The 16,388-nt window shown below is 39.5% G+C and overlaps 1 protein-coding gene across 4 annotated transcripts in view; it reads left to right on the forward strand.

Moving 5' to 3' along the window:
* Positions 1-16,388, forward strand: part of DOCK5 (dedicator of cytokinesis 5) — a 180,498-nt gene that overhangs the window by 122,528 nt on the left and 41,582 nt on the right. For all 4 annotated transcript variants that reach the window (XM_016148166.2, XM_016148169.2, XM_016148168.2 and 1 more), the window contains 5 exons: positions 3,442-3,537; positions 8,211-8,309; positions 11,345-11,439; positions 13,052-13,130; positions 14,446-14,546. In XM_016148166.2, the coding sequence (XP_016003652.1) occupies positions 3,442-3,537; positions 8,211-8,309; positions 11,345-11,439; positions 13,052-13,130; positions 14,446-14,546 (470 nt within the window). The remainder of the gene's footprint in view (positions 1-3,441; positions 3,538-8,210; positions 8,310-11,344; positions 11,440-13,051; positions 13,131-14,445; positions 14,547-16,388) is intronic.

Genomic DNA, 16,388 nt, shown 5'->3' on the forward strand with positions numbered 1-16,388 from the left:
TTTTCAGAGCCAGAGCCCTGTTTAGACACTTTTATTTTGTTTTTGTTTCTGTTTTTATGCAGAAACTTTGCTCCTCTATTACCTCTAGTACCTACAGTAAACACTATTGTAGATATCTCTGAGATTCTTAGAAGTTCATGTGTTTCTATTCTCTCTGACAGCGACTCTTTGGAGCCTAGTGGAAATTACGTGTTTCCTTATCTGACCTCTTCTCTGTGACCTAGATACCTGTGCCCCCTGAAGGCCTGGGATTGGAACTGCCTGGATTTACCATGTCCTAGAGATAGAAAGAGCACAGCCCAAAGGCATATGTGTGGCCTCCACTCAAGAGGCTGGAGAATGTTTTCAGTTACGCACAAACCACGGTCACCACCCCACTTGGTGTCTACGTGGCACTGAGGCCCCCACAGAGTAGGGGAATCACTCCTGGTTTTGCCTTGGCCTTTCTCATACCAGCATCTTTAGATTTAGTTCTGCCGAAGGACATGAAGAACACCGTGTTCTTTTCATAGCCGAAGCCTTAGCTCACTTTTCAAGGTCTACTCCAGTTTGGCCACAGCTCATCTCACCTCCTGCTCCTCATCACACAGGCACATCTGCCTTCCACACCTCTGCCTTCCACACCTCTGCATTCCACACCTCTGCCACAGGAGAGCAGGAGGAGACCATCACTTTCTCTGCCTCACTCCAGCCTTGTTTCCCCCCGAGCTCCTGTAGCCCACCCTATTTGTACTATCTATTTTACATTTATTCATGATAGGTCATCCCCTTTTTAGGCTTAAATGTGTTCCTAAAAACCACATTATAAAAAAGAATACATTTTTCCCCAGGAATCTTATGACTGGGGATTTGATTCCTAACCAAGGACTTTACAACAAGTAAATAAATATGATCAATCCTGTCATAATGACTATAATATTTTTAAAAAGTAACCCTTATGACTCAGTAATTAAAATACTGAAATGAAGCTCTGAGTCCTATAAAGTTGGCAACAATGTGCTAGGCACATTGGTTTAGTCAGGGCTACATTGTTCTTGAAAGCGTGTGTATGTGATCCTAAGTTAATGTGGAACATGAGAATCAGGCTATTTGGTTCCTAGTCTCAGGATGACCGGTCTGCTGTAGCTCTTTATCCTTAGGTCCATGTCATGGCACTTCGCTTTCTCATTCAGCGACATGTAAGACTTGCTCTAGATGACCTCCTCGTTCTCTTCCACTTCTGATCCTACTTCTTACTACACAGAAAGACTCTTCAGAAATGACTTGAATGTATTTACATCCTGTGCTAGATGTAATTGGCTTAAAATTTTTTGTTGTTGTTTTCCCAGTAATAAACAGAAGCATTCAAAATTATTAATCTTGGAGCTCTGTTAAAGTAGTTAAGTCAGTATTTTTTTTAATTGATGGTAATGGTATGTTTTTTTCCTACCATAAGCATCTTTAAATATATGAGCTAACTTTATATGTCTTCTCATAGCCTCTCATCTTCTCAGTTAATTCCAAGCTCTATAATTACTGACATTTATTCCTATGCCTTTTTTTTTTAACAGTCCAAGATTCCCTCCTCTTTTCCCAAAGCTGTTTCTCCTAATTGTCCTCACTCTCCAAAGCCCAGATGCCGTAAGCACCTGTGTGCAGTCGTTCCTGGTGCAGTCCTGCCCAAACTCTCACACTTTGCTAGTCCCCCTGCCCCCCCCCCCACCCCTCGTGCTCTCCTTACATCTCTTTTAAGGCTCTTATCGTTTGGTACCCTGACTTATGAGTTCAGTTTACAAATCCTTAAACAATCTGCATGCTCTGGGCACCACGATAAGTCTAAGAACACAGCGGCGAGCAAGGGGAACAAGCGTGTTGGGATCTTTGTGTTTTGTTTATATTCACGCCTCATCTCTCCTACTGGAGGATGAATCTCTTAAGGGCGCAGAGGGTGAAGGATATATTTTCACACTTCCACACAAGCCTCTCCCCCCCATGTGAATTATGCACCTAGTCAGGCCTACGGTATGTAATTATAAATATAGGTGACCTCTCCAAGAAAGGTCAGTCAGTTCTATGCTTCACTTTCATTCAAAGAAATGGGAAGCAAGTAAATAATAAAATGCAAAGAAGGAAAGAAGGGAGGAAGGGAAAGAAGGCAAGCTAATAGTACTTGGTGTTTTAATAAAACTACATATAGCAATGATTTAGTTATTTGAAGCATTTAACCAGGAGTTTCAAAATATCTATCATGAAGCAAGAATGAATAAAGGCTTTGAAAAGTTAAGTTGAATACTGATAAGTTGAAGCCAAGTGAGTGTAACACCAAACTACAAAAAAGGAAAAAAAGAAAAATAAAAAACTAAACATTGTGAGGCACCATTGTGTACATCAGCCTAATTCCTATAAGCAAACTTTCTTTTGTACGGTTGTGAAAAACTGAAGATCAACAAAGTCAAAGAAGTGCTCACCCTTTACCGAGTCAAACTGTTAAAACTGTTGGTCTGCTCCGGCTGCCAAATGAGTCCTCATTTCACATCGTTGATAGGTTCTCTGACTTTAAGTGAGCAATGTATAATGACACTAATTTTACCACGGGCTAATTGAAATAAAAAGAGTTAAGTTTCTATGACATCTCATCGACATTATAAGGAAATGACTGTTATTTGAGCACTTGCTGTAGACTAGGTGGCTTAAACAATAGAAGTTCATTTCTCACAGTTTTGGAGGCCAGAAGTCCAAGGTCAGGGTGGCCACCATGGTCAGGTTCGTGGTGAGGGTGCTCTCCTCCCAGTTCCCACCTGGCCTCTCCTAGGGGTGTGTGTGGAGGGACAGAAAGGGTGAGCTCTCTGGTGTGTCTTCTTATATGGACACTAATGCCACCAGACCAGGCCTTGCCTTCACTGGCTCCCAGGTATCATCACAGTGTGGTTAGAGTTTCAACATGTGAACCCTGAACACAAATAGTTCATAACAATCTCCTAGACTGGAATTTCTGGGTTTTTTTTTTTTTTTTTTTCCTCCTTCTGCACAGAAGGTAGCAAGAACTTTGTAAAATAGCCTTTCACTTCCTGTGCATGTGCCCGATTGTTCCAGACAAGCTGACCTGCTCAGCATCAGGACTGAGTATCATGCTAATAGGAGCCCCCCCCCCACCCCCAGACTGTGCTGAGTCAGTGGCCACAGTGAGCTCTCAGCAAGCCCGAGCGATCGGGGTATGAGGGCAGCATTCTTCCACGGCATGCCCACTCTCATTTTTAAAATGTTGTACCTGATTCTTTTCATCTGGCCCCTTGGTAACATTACGTATGATTCTGTGAAAGCGCTTTGCCATTTGGGACAAGAGATTGCGTTGTAGGGAAGAGCCAGAATGAGATTTAAAGAGGAAACCCTCTGTCCGAGGTGTCCTGAAGAAAAGTAAGCTGAGTGGGAAGAAGCGGCGCCACTTCCTGTGTTTCCCCGCAGGGCCCCACCGCCGTGCACATGCAGCTGGTGATGGAGCGGCTGCTGAGAAGGGTCAACCGGACTGTGATCGGGATGAGCCGGCAGTCTCCCCACATCGTGAGTATCGCTGCCCCCACTGCTTCTCAGTGTCCCATGTGCCTCTTGGGCGGCTTTTGGAACCAGTGTCTTGAGACCGGATTCATTCACTTCGGCCCCTCACATCCCAGCCTGTGCCTGTACACCGCGAGGCATGGCTCACTCAGAAATGAGTGGGGTCCGTGACCTTACAGCCTCCCTGGATGAGTGACTCTTGGCTAGAACCACGAGAGGATTTTAATTCTGAGACTGATGTTCCGCCGAGAGAAGGTGATCCAGAAGGTGGCAGGAAGGCTCCTGGGGAGCATGATTAAGGGGTCCATGAAGATTAGGCAGGCAGATCCATTCCTGAGAAGTCTCGCTCATGCTGAAGATCAAACAAAGGCCAGTTACAATGCAGAGACCAACTGAGACATGCACGCACCCTAGTAGACTAATAACCCAGTACTCGGTCCACCTATTGCTCCCTGAATATTTACTTGATATTTTATTTAAGGAAACTATGAGCCTTGGTGAGCAGAAAATAGGGGTTTTTGGTGGCTGCTTTCAGCATTGCTTCTATTACTCTCAAGTAATTTAATAATCTCAAATAATTTAGTTCTAATTCTCAATATATGCACGCCTTGTCCAGATTCACTCTTGTTAGAATGGTAATAGTAATAGTACTAGTACTGCCAGCTGTAGCAATGATAATTGTAGTAGTCATTAATCTATTTTGTGTGTTTGTGTGTGCCAGAAACTATTTTAAGCACTTTATGTTTCATTGAAAGCTCATTCCAATCCTATCAGGTAGTTCTTTCATGAGCTTCATTTTTGAATGAGGAAGCATGCAGACAGAGGTTAAGAAACCTGCCCGAGATTGCAACTATCAGTCGAACTGGGGTTCGGACCCAGGCAGCCATCCTCGCTGCAGAGTGTGTGCATACTGTCAGTCAACCCTGTGCCCAAGCAGCTTTTACCAAGTTATGTTTCCAAATGTGTCCTGTAGTTGCCATGAGAGGAATTGTGATAAATTCTATTTTCCACCTTGCATTGTATTTCCACTAATGTTCAACATGCTTATAGACTGATGCCCTATGGTCCCATTTACCCCTTTCAGTTCAAAGAAAAAACAAAAACGTTTTCAAGAACTTGTGATTAGCATGCTTTTAGAAATGCTTGTGTTGCTCTGACATCTTATTCTCGACCTACTGTGTCTGTTTGATGACAGATAAAAGTATGATTGAGACCACAGCTACCTGTTGAGTCTAAGTTGTATCACCATTAAAATGAAGCACCCTTTACTTGTGATATTCAAAGACAGGGTTAAGTTTTAATTAGAGGACATGGGAAAAGAACCATCCCAAATTGCTATAGTTAACAAAAAAACATTTATTCAACAAATATGTATTAAAAAAATTACTGTAAGCCAAACTCTATTCTAGACACTGGATATATGTCAGGGAATAAAACATACAAAAATCCCTACTTTAGCAAAGCTTACATTCTAGCAATAACAACTATAACAACAAAAAATAGTGTTAGAAAGAGAGAAGTGCCCTGGAGATAAAAATGAGCAGGATAAGGCAAGTCAGGGTGGGAGAGTTACAAATTTAAACAAGGTGGTTAAGAATGGCTTTCCTGAAAAGGTAAAATTTGGGCAAAGACTTAGAGGTGAAGGAGTGGGCCATGTGGCTGTGAGGCGAACAGCCTTCAGGGCAGAGGCAGCAGCCAGGGCAGAATCCCTAAAAGGTCCCTCCTAAGACTCACATGTGGGTGACAGAGCTGATCCAAATAAGAATATAGAGAAATGACTGCAAATAAAACATCATCTCTCTGCTAGATTAAAACTCAAGCTGATCCAAAACATATTATGAAAGGATTCAGATCCTGTATTAAGGTATAGATACTGGACACACCATTATTTGCTAGTGCCGAGCCATTTCTGACATGTGTGAAAAGAATGTATAGAGAAAGGCAAGTTGATAACTATGTTGTGTAGGAAATGTTATGTTGGCTTACAGATAATACTTAATATGTGTTCATTTAAATTTACCTATTCAGCTTCTTTTAGTAGTGAAATCATCCATTATCTCCCTCATTGTTTAACTCAAGAGTGTTGGCTCAGTATATTTGAAGAAAAGAGTGAAGATTTGAATGTGAAAGTGGCAGTATCCTTGCCATGTTTCTGTTAAAACAGGATTATGAGTGTGGAAATGGCTAAAATACATGGAGTGATAGAGATACCATGAGAACACAGTGAGAATGCTTGAAAAAGTAAACATAGAAGGGAAAAGTGAGGGAAAGACATACAAAGAGACAAAGACAGTCACAAAGAGAAATATGTACACACACATACTACACACACACACACACACACACACACACAGGGCTTAACATAGTTTACTCTGGATATTCAAGAATAGTTAAATATTAGCGGATATGTTAATAAAATAAATCAATTCAATAAAGGAAAAAAGCTTTATGACTCCACAAGATGCCAAAATATATGTGGTAGATGTGATATCTATTTCAAATTAAGAATAGGAGGAGATGTTATTAACTCGCAATCACCAGACAACATATTACTTGATTGTCATAAAAAAGAGAATTAAGATGTTAAATCTCAACTGTCATTTCTCATTTTTCAATAAATCTGGCCAATGTAATAACTCCCCCCACTCCAAAAAATAACCCACCAAGTATAAATATTGAAAAAAGAAAAAGTAATTATACTTGTCATTATTTTTACCTGAAATGAGTACATTATCCAGGAAACCCAAGAGAGTTAAAATACAAATTTTGGTAACTAATGAATAGCTTATTAAACTAACTGGCTTCAAAATAAATGTTATTCAGTGGCCTTCTTATATAGCAACAGAAGCTATTTAGAGATTTTAAAAGAAAAATTCTCTTATTTAGTTACAAAAATATGGGAGCAAAAATAAATAGATGATACATATAAATCAGTAGCCCAATAGAAGCAATAATGGAGGACTTGCCTACCAAATTTGAAAACATCGTCATGTTACAATAATTAAAATAGTGTTGGACTTGTGCAATAGGCTACATATATCAACAGAATAAATGGAAAGAATTTGAAAGGAGACTTTAGAGTAAATGAAAATGTTTTACCTTTCAATAGGTAAAGTGAGATTTTTAGTAAATGTTATTTGGCAAATATGTGAACGGTGTGGAAAAGTTTTGTTTGACTTTTATTCATGTTATATCAGTAAAACAAATGTCAGATGGAATGAAGGGTTTAATGTTAAAAAAAAAATTAAATCCTAAGGCAGCTAGAAGAAGATATAAATGAATATATACCTATTTTTAAGAGTAAAAGCATTCATGAATTTTTAAAAATCGAAAGGATCTATAAAAGAAAACATTAGATTTTACTAGGTTAAAATATTGAAAGCTCTATAGTGAAAATATATATATATGTGCACAACTTTAACTTCAAGCACTAAGCAAATAATTTTTTAAATTATATGTAAGATGTGTGACAAATGGCTAATAGCCTTACTATACAAAGGGCTATTATAAACCACTAAAAAAAGATACAGTAATTTTAAAAATTGTTAAAGAATATGAGCAAAAAGCAAAGTGAAAAAAATAAATGGCCAACAAACATATGGACAGAATATGTAATTCACTATAGAGGAAATGCAAATTAACCAAAAATGAGATTAAATATAAATCTTCAATACTCAGAATAGGCAAAGGCCTGGAAAAACAATAATGTTTAACACTGATGGAAGTACAAACTATATGCTAGTTTGGCAAGATATATCAAAAGCCTAGGTTTATAATCAGAAAATTAACTTTTTAAAATAAGAAACTAAGACACATTCATTTAGAGAAGAGGTGTGCGTGGTTAGTCTTTTATTATTATTATTTTATTATTATTATGTTTAGGTGGTCATTCCCTCCATTCCAAGAACAGCTGTTTATTATGTCCTCTGTGCTAAATTCATTTAAATTGGTGTTGTTTTCATAATCATATGAATACAAGAGGATATTTTCCCTCTGGCTAGATTATTGTCTATGATTCAAATAGAGTTGGACTGGGGGAAAGCACATCGAATATCTAACTTCTTGTCTCAAAAATGGGAATGGTATTAATCATCTAATTATTCAATTCCTTTCCTCAAACTGGGTCCACAATAATGCATGCATAGCATGCTGGGAATAACTGGGGAAAAGCTTCTAGAGTTGAAGAAATGACATTACAGTGTTCCAGCAAATTCTCATTTCCTATCCTTATCTCTCCCCACTCTCAGTTTCGCTACTTCTCTTTCTTCTCCTTGCAATTGCTCCAAACTCAACTTTGTTTAAATGATCTAAATATTTCGGACATTTCTCCATGGACTTCTTTTTGTACTACAACTCTGTCTCAACAAGAAACTCAAAGTCCACAAATTGTTGTGGCTTAACTAGTAATCTAATTGAGATCTTGAAGTCAGTGTCCCGTGACCTACAGAACTGCACAAATCTTAGGCTTTCGTGGGGTGGGGAAAGCCCTCCCTTCACAGTCTTTAACTCAAACTTGAAAGGGGATCATTTTAAGCAGAAACAGCAAAGCAATGCCCTTTGAACTTTTTGTATGCTGCATATTTCCAGTTTGGTATGGTCCCTGCTTAGATAATTGGGTGGGAAAAACAAAGTAATGCACCCGAATCTTGTTGGAGAATTGTGTTTTCTTTCTCCTTCAGGGGAGTTTCGTTGCTTGTATGATTGCTATCCTGCGGCAAATGGACGACAGCCACTATGCCCACTATATCAGCACTTTCAAAACCAGACAAGACATCGTTGTAAGTTGTCTTCATTGTGTCCTGGTAACCTTAAGAATTCTTATAGTTAACAATAACAACAACTATATATATATATTTTGAGCATCATGAGTCCAGGGACCCCTCCCTATCCACCTCCAGTGCTAGGTGACTGTCCACAATGAGGACGTAAAGGAAAGTGTTGATTCTTTCTTTCTCTCTGGGATAGGACGTGAAGAAGAGTATAATACATATAGCATGAGGTCCTCACTTAACTCCCTGAGTCTCTTGGATTTAGAGAGAGCATTTATTTAGAAACATTTGGGAGACCTTGTTTGCTCTTAAGAGGATAGTGTCTTGTTTTCAGAAACTATTGTTACTCATACTGGGGCAAGGATTTTAAGAGGCAGAGGAGTGCAAAGTCCTCTAAGATATGGTCGAAGTCATCATTTTCAATATTCCCTGGAAAGGACAATGAGAAAAGATAACACCTGCCCCTTAAAACATTTGTAAGTTATCTTCAGTTGAAAATATTCCCTTCTCTTTTGCTTTAAAGAAAATTGTTCTCACAGTTACTATTAAGCATACAACCGAAGATGCCTGAGAGGCCAAGTTAGGCCTCTGGCTGCTCCCCAAGATCCTTCCTCAGGAAATGTTTAATGGCTGTCGAAACATCCCTGAAGGTATCCTCTTATCCTGAGAGACAGTAGGCCGGACAAGGAGCTGCATTAGCAATTCAATGTCGTGTTGCATTAGGCTTTGTTCTCAGTAACTTCTCATCATCCATGCATATTTAAGTATTCTTTATGCTCTAGATATTCTACTTTCTGCCTCTATTATACAGATAGTCAATGGCCAGTACACCTAAGGATATCCAGCTCCTTTCCCTCCAGTCACCTTTCTTTCTGTGAGGTCCAAAAATGGAAAACATACAAGGAATTGGAGAGAAAGTCCCATTTATTATTACTAGTATTAGTTGATCTATCGATGAACTCTCAAAATGCTATATTAGACCTTTGGCTTAATCTGGAGGCCTACTTGGGCCTCCACTTAGGCTGTGCTCTAGCAGGCAGCACGGCACAGGAATCCGTATAGCAATATGAAGGTGTGCCTGCAGAGACCAGGCGCAAGACAATTTAGGAAGAGAGGGAGAGGGGAGAGAGAGAAGCTGAGCATCCTCCATAAGCAGATGGTGTAGTGGATTTTAGAACACAGGCTTTAGAACACCCAGATCTGAATTTGAATTCTGGCTTACACTTCTGTGTAATTTTGGGCAAGCGATTTAACCTCGCTAAACCTCAGTTTCTTTGTTTGTAAGATAACATCTACCTCGAAAGTTAATGTGAGTGGTGGGTATTGACTAAATTGACACATGGACAGTACCTAACTTTGTGCTTGGCATGTAGTTAGTGCCTACAGACACCAGCTATGTATAATAATAGCTTTATTATTATTGTAACATAAGATAAAATTAATATAAAAATAGTGACTTTTTTTTTTCAAATCTCCTTCATAAAGCAAGTAAAATAAGGGAAGTTATACTAAATCCAAACTTGACAATTTGGCTCCATTAGGTAAGCACAAAAACAGGTTTAACGCCTGTTTCCCAGAACAATGGTGAGCTCTTCTCCCAGTTTTTTAAAATCTATTTATTATCTAATTAAAAAGAGGATTATTATCCCACTGAGGGGGCCGTGGTCTTCAGTGGCAGAACTATAGTGTACGGCTAGGCCTTTTGACTTTTAATAGATTGGCTTCTCATTCTCTCATGTTGCCTTCTTAGCGGATCACTTGAAAGACTGAGAAGTGGTAGAAAATGAGGCCTGCGATTATCTGAATTGCCTTAATTACACCATCACTGCTCACAGTTAATTTAGATAACAAGAGTTGAATGGAGAGTCAGAAGCGTCAGCAGTGGGTAACCGGCATCTAAATTTAATTCTTGCTCCACAAACCATGAATTCTTGTTGATTTGCAAGAAAAAGTTAATAGAAGAGTAAATACATGGTTTGGTGCACTTAAAAGGTAAGATAAAAACGTTGGAAACTCATGAAATATGTCTGTGGTTTCAGAATTGAGGATAGGAAAGTTCGACTCTCCATTTAACCAGCAAGAAGATTTGGGAGCCAGAGTTCTCCCATTGCTGTGCTGTTTGGCATCCAAAGTGCAGGAAGTTAAAACCAACTTGACCTGAGTCTCAAAGGAGTAGCATTGGAAATAGAACCCGGGCCTCGTGCCTCCCAAGCACCGTGTTCTTTATGCTGCGTGAACTGTGCAGTTTAGTGCTAGAGAAATTGGACTGTATTTTCATTTCAGGAATCTGAGTGGAAAATGTCTAAAATTAACTAATAAATAAAAAAGCTTTTAAAACTTTTTAGCTTTGCTTTTTAGTCCAGTTGTTCTATTTCTGGGTTACTTTTCAGTAGCATAGCTTTTTTTTCAATGCTGGATTGATTTATTGTTCATGACGGTCACCGTGATCTATTGCTATCATCTCTTTTTAAGGACCATTTAGGACCCTTCTCCCAGGCTACACATGATATTGTTCCTGGACTTTACTTCTTATTTACAGCATTTTTGTTCTGTTCTAACAACAAATGAAAAAGAATTTGACTCAGAGTTATTAGCAGTATCAGTTTTCTCACAGTTGTTGGTGAATTCATTTAAGGGCAGTAGGTCTATTCAGACGACACTTGACAGCACAGGACCATAGATATTACAGTTCTAAACCTGGGGTCCAGGACTCCAAGTTTTCTTCCCAAGTCTTCTGCCTCCTAGTTTCTAGGACCTTAAGCAAGTTGTTTACTTTTTCACAGTCTCAGTTTTATCACTTGTAAAATGTGGACCATTTTTTCATCCTGTCTTCCTCGTCAAAGTATATGATGTAAAAATCAAATCATGTGATAGCTGTAAAAATGCGTCGTTATCCCTAAAATTGTATTTAAAAGCTAGTCTGCTATTATGGACTAGGGATATCTGGTTCCGAAGTAGTCCTCCTTCTTGGCCGCGTGCTGGGGGAGAGGCTTATGAAATGGAACCCAGTTTTCAACCAGCCATTCCTCCTTCGTTCTCTGCAGGACTTCCTCATGGAAACTTTTATCATGTTTAAGGATTTGATTGGAAAGAATGTCTGTGCCAAAGACTGGATGGTCATGAATATGACTCAGAGCAGGTAAGACTGCCCGTGGTGGGGAGGGGGCCCCGTGGCGTCTGACCGTGAGTACAGCTGGTCTTGAATGACACGGGTTTGAAATGCGCAGTTCTGTATTCACAGATTTTTCTCAGTAAATGCATAAATGTGTTTTCTCTTTCTTATGATTTTCCTAATAACATTTTCTTTTCTCTAGCTTACTTTATTGTAATAGTACAGTATGTAATACATAGGATGTACAAAATATGTGTTAATTGACTGTTTTCGATAGGGCTTCCACGGATTCCCAACTTTGTGTCAGAAATACTATTTCTGAGCCACAGTTGGTTGAATCTACAGATGTGAAACCTGGGGATATAGAGGGCCGCCTGTAGTTAAGTTTCGGAAGAATCAGAAGTTATATGCGGACTTTTGACTGTGCAGGGAGATCAGCATCCCTGACCCCATGTTTTCTAGGGTCACTGTGCCTGGGTTTGCTAACTAATTTCTGTGAAGTGCTGTTCGGGCCTTTGCCTCAGATCCATCATGTGTAAAGTAAGGATCCTCCCGCTTCCAGGATCCTAGCTCATTTTCTGGATTTCACCTGGCCTACTGCAGTTGCTGCAGCTCAGGCCCTCTACCCCCTTCTCTACTGTGGTCTGCTCGTCATTCTCATATGATTCATCAGCATCAGCTCTCCATGGCCTCTTTTAGTGGCTCCCTATGGTCTTCATCATCCTGACGGTCAAGGCCTCTGTAGCCTGGCCCACCCCACTCTTCTAGCCTTATCTTCTACTATTTCCCTCTATGTGCAACCCGCGCTCCAACCAGGTTCCTGAACGTGGCTTGTGCTCTCCCTCACGCTGCTTCTCCCACCTGCAGTGCCTTCTCCCTCATCTCTGGCCGTCAGCATGCCACCCGTTCCTCAAGGGTACTTGTCAGATGCCATCGCCAAAGCGAGCCTTTCTGGATGTCATCATCTCCGATTGTCCAGATCTCTTTGATATCTCCTCATAGAATTTCTCATGTTCTTTGTTAGGTCAGGATTAGATTGACAGGTCGCAGATGACCCCTCTCAAGTTGTAAACTTAAGAACAGGAATCAGCTCCTTCAAGGCCAAACCTAAACTAGTGTTTTGTGGTGGCTGCCCATAAAAAAATACTTGTTAAATGGAAGTGAAATGAACTAAATGCATATATTATGTTTAAAGAGTTCCAGAGTTTTTTAAAGAGCTGAATAAAGTAAATCATAATTCTAGGCATTATTGTTCACTCTACCTCGCCCTGATACCTAATGGGGGGGGGGGAAAAACAAAACCTTCCCAACTATGCACAGATTAGAGAAAAAATTGCTCCAGAAATCCTAGACTTTGAAACAGAAGCATCATGATAAAGTGCAAAGAGCCCTGGTTTGAGGCTAAGGAGACCTGGCTTGTCTAAATTGTGATGCAGCCTTGAATAGTGCTTGTGGTCTGTTCTTTAGCCTGACCTTCAGTGACCTCTGCAGACTGCTCTGTCATTGGTCTCTAAGGACATTGATCTATATAGGTCGTATGTTGCCAAGTCTGGGTTCGGTTTGCTTTGGTTTGTAACGTAGATGGGAAGTGTCTCAATGAGCTTGACTTCGCCTCTTTATCCTGTGTTTTCCTCCCCAGGGTCTTCCTCCGTGCTATAAATCAGTTTGCTGAGGTTCTCACAAGGTGCTTCATGGATCAGGCAAGCTTTGAACTTCAGGTAAACATGCTGCTCACCTAGGATGTTCCTTGAAGGCTCAGCCAAAGCAAGAGAATGCTCTTATTTTAGAAGACATCACCTCAGATTTCATCATTTTCAAATGAAGAAAAATCGTCTTTTCTTCTTTCCTAAAGCAATCTCATCACTCTGTCCTCCAAAAACAATAAGATAGGGTTTTTTCTTCTTTCTCTAAAATTAATAGATGTAAAAAAGTGTTAAAAAAGTAGTAGTAGAAAATGTAACTAAGCAAAAACAAGAAAATTGAAAGAGAGCTTGCCTTACCTTCTTCTATCAACATACCCCAGAGACGCCCACACACACGGCCCTGCAGGCAGGCATGCAGTGTTCCTCCACCTACGAGAGGTTTCATTTCTAAAGAGCGGTGCATGTGTACACTTGCTTGAAAGTCCAGAGTGAAAGCAAAACAGGTGGCCACCAGCTCCATCTTCATTCACTCATTCATGTAACAAATACTAGAATATTTATATCACAGGCCCTGGTGAAGGCAAAGTCTCTGCCGTCGTGGAGCTTCTGTTCCAGTGTACATTTTGTTGGTGATTTGCTTTTGCTGTGTCATGTGCTTTTGTTTGTATCTGTAGAACTTTAAAAGTAAAGAGTCATAAATAGAGACAGTTATTTATATATGTTTATGCATATAAGCGTAAAAGTGAATATGTACATATGTGTGTATAAATGTTTATTGGTTTATGTTTATACATGCCAAAATGGAATCAAGCTGTTAACCTCTTAATCTACTTTATTGACATTTTCTGTGATCTTCTCAATGATATTAAACATTTCCATGGTCCTTTTAATGGCTGAATACAGTCCATTGTATGGCTGGGCCACAATCTATTTAACCGAATTCATATGAACATTTAAATTGTTTCTATTTTCTGTTCGGTTAAATAGCACTGTGAGGGCCTTCCTTGTTCTAAATATTTTTAAATAACCAAGATTTATTTTGCCAGGATAAAGTCCTGACATATTTACTAGCTCAAAAATTTGGCAGAATTTTAGAACTTTTGATATATATCGCCAAAATACTTACTATAAATAGGTATGCTTCTCGGCAGCAGTTTGCCTTTATCCCAATATAATACTTTGGATTTTTTTTAAAAGCTTAATAGTAAGTGTTAAAAGTTTCAGGGCTGAATAATTGAAAAACAAGAAAGAAAAAGAAGTCTCGTGGATTTTATTTTGTTTCTTTTTACTAATCTCTGGCAAGTGACTTTCTACCATGTGACACTTTTACAATGACCCTTATTAATGTTACTTTCCTTTTCTTTCCACCCACACAATTAATTTTGAACAGCTCTGGAACAATTACTTCCATTTGGCAGTAGCATTTCTCACCCATGAGTCCCTTCAGCTTGAAACCTTCTCACAAGCCAAGCGCACCAAAATTGTAAAAAAGTAAGTGTCCTTTCAAACTTGCTTAAGATCGGCTAGGTGATTTTTCCATTTGTATTCAGAGCAGGATTTTTAGTGTCATAGAAATTACTGTTCGCTGGCCACCATGTTGTTAGGAAGCGGGTCTTCTCATTATTTAACAGACCTCAAGTTTCCCCACGTTCATGCCTCTTTTCTCAAGGCCACATTCATTATCCCATCACCCATCACATTCTTTTTATAGACCCGGTGAGTGGGGAGGCCAGAAGGCTGGCCAGCGCGCCCGTCTATGGGAACAGCTGTTCCTCTGCTGGCAGCTTGTCCAAATTGCAGGTCCAGCACTGCTTTCCACTCCGGGCTCCTTTGCTGTACCTCTCAGTCATCTCTCAGCAGAGAAGCCAAGACGACCACATCACCTAAACATGGCCTCCAGATTTCTGGCTCAGAATTTAAAATGGGCTAATGTGCAGGAGTGATGAGGGATTTAGGGAAGCCTTTCGTTGCTTTCATCTCGGGTCTGTTTCAGAGCTCACTGAGAGCGGGAAGCTCAAAGGCTGTGTAGTTAAAAAGGACTTGAGAAATTTAGCATTTAAAGGCTAAAAATTTTAGTTCTCTTTTTCCTTCTGGGATGTCTGGGATTCTAGGAAAATTATTTAGCATCTCTCTACCTCTGGTTCCTCCCCGAAACACTGAGATTGGTGGCTAAGTGATTGTGATATGGCGATTTGGTTTTCAAAGATAAAAGTAAAACCTATTTTGTAGATTTCTTTGTGGGGTGGGTATCGAAAGATAACTGATTTTTAAGATGGAAACTATAATCTCACTCCTTAGAATATCTTGAGCGACATAATTTCTCTCAAGGATGGATTTTATTTTGGTTTAGTAACCGGAAGTGAAGTTAGTTGACACCAGGTCTGATAAATAAAATGGCTCATTAGTATTAATGATTCTGGTTTTAGTCAAAGCAAAGGGTGACTGTAAGTACATAATCTATGTAAAAATATATGTGCATAACAGAGAAAATCCTTGGGAAATAACATTTATATATATTAAGCTTATAGAAATGTGAATGCAATTTTTTACAAGCTTGAGTTTTAGGAGAGGTAACATCAACCGTAGTGTCAATAAAAAATAGGAATAGTTATTCATTATCTAGTATGTACCAGGTATTGACGACATACACTCATCTAATTTTAATAATAAAGTTAAGTATTTTTGTTAAAATGGAATAGGAGAGAAAAATTTAAACGTGATTTTTATACTGGACTCCAAAGACACTTCTGAAGGAGAAATTTGGAAAACATGCTTGGCGAAATAGTAGCATGAGTAGAAAATGTAGAACTGTGTTGTGGGATGGATCGTAGGTCCAGATCACAGTTCCCTGGGAACATTCGCAGTATCTACTGTGGCCCACCAAATCCCCGTTTTTCCAAACCTCAGCCTCTGAGCTGGTGTGCAGGGTGGGGTAGCCCCAGGCACATGTATTCTTTAAGCAATTTCCAGGTCATTCTTATTCACCTCCCCCCAAGCACCATTGTCTGGATCAGCGTTTCTCTAGTTTTCTTTTTTTTTTTTTATTGTTAACTCTTATAAAGAACTTCTGAGAAATCCTGTTTCTAATCACACCTCCCCATGAAATAGTAATACTACATATATATCATATATCTGTTTATGTACTCTATGTACATCTGTACTTTATATAGAAAAACAATGAACTTTTTTTTTTTTTTTTGCTGCCAAGCACCAACTTTCACCCCTCTGGGGACAATATCATCCCCATTGAGAACGTGTGTCTAGAGCTTCCCAGCGCAATATGGATATGGGCTACTCAGCTATAAACACATAAAGTCAGCGTGTTCGCCAGAC

This window comes from Rousettus aegyptiacus, unplaced genomic scaffold (genome assembly GCF_014176215.1).
Source record: "Rousettus aegyptiacus isolate mRouAeg1 unplaced genomic scaffold, mRouAeg1.p scaffold_m13_p_16, whole genome shotgun sequence".
NCBI lineage: Eukaryota > Metazoa > Chordata > Mammalia > Chiroptera > Pteropodidae > Rousettus > Rousettus aegyptiacus.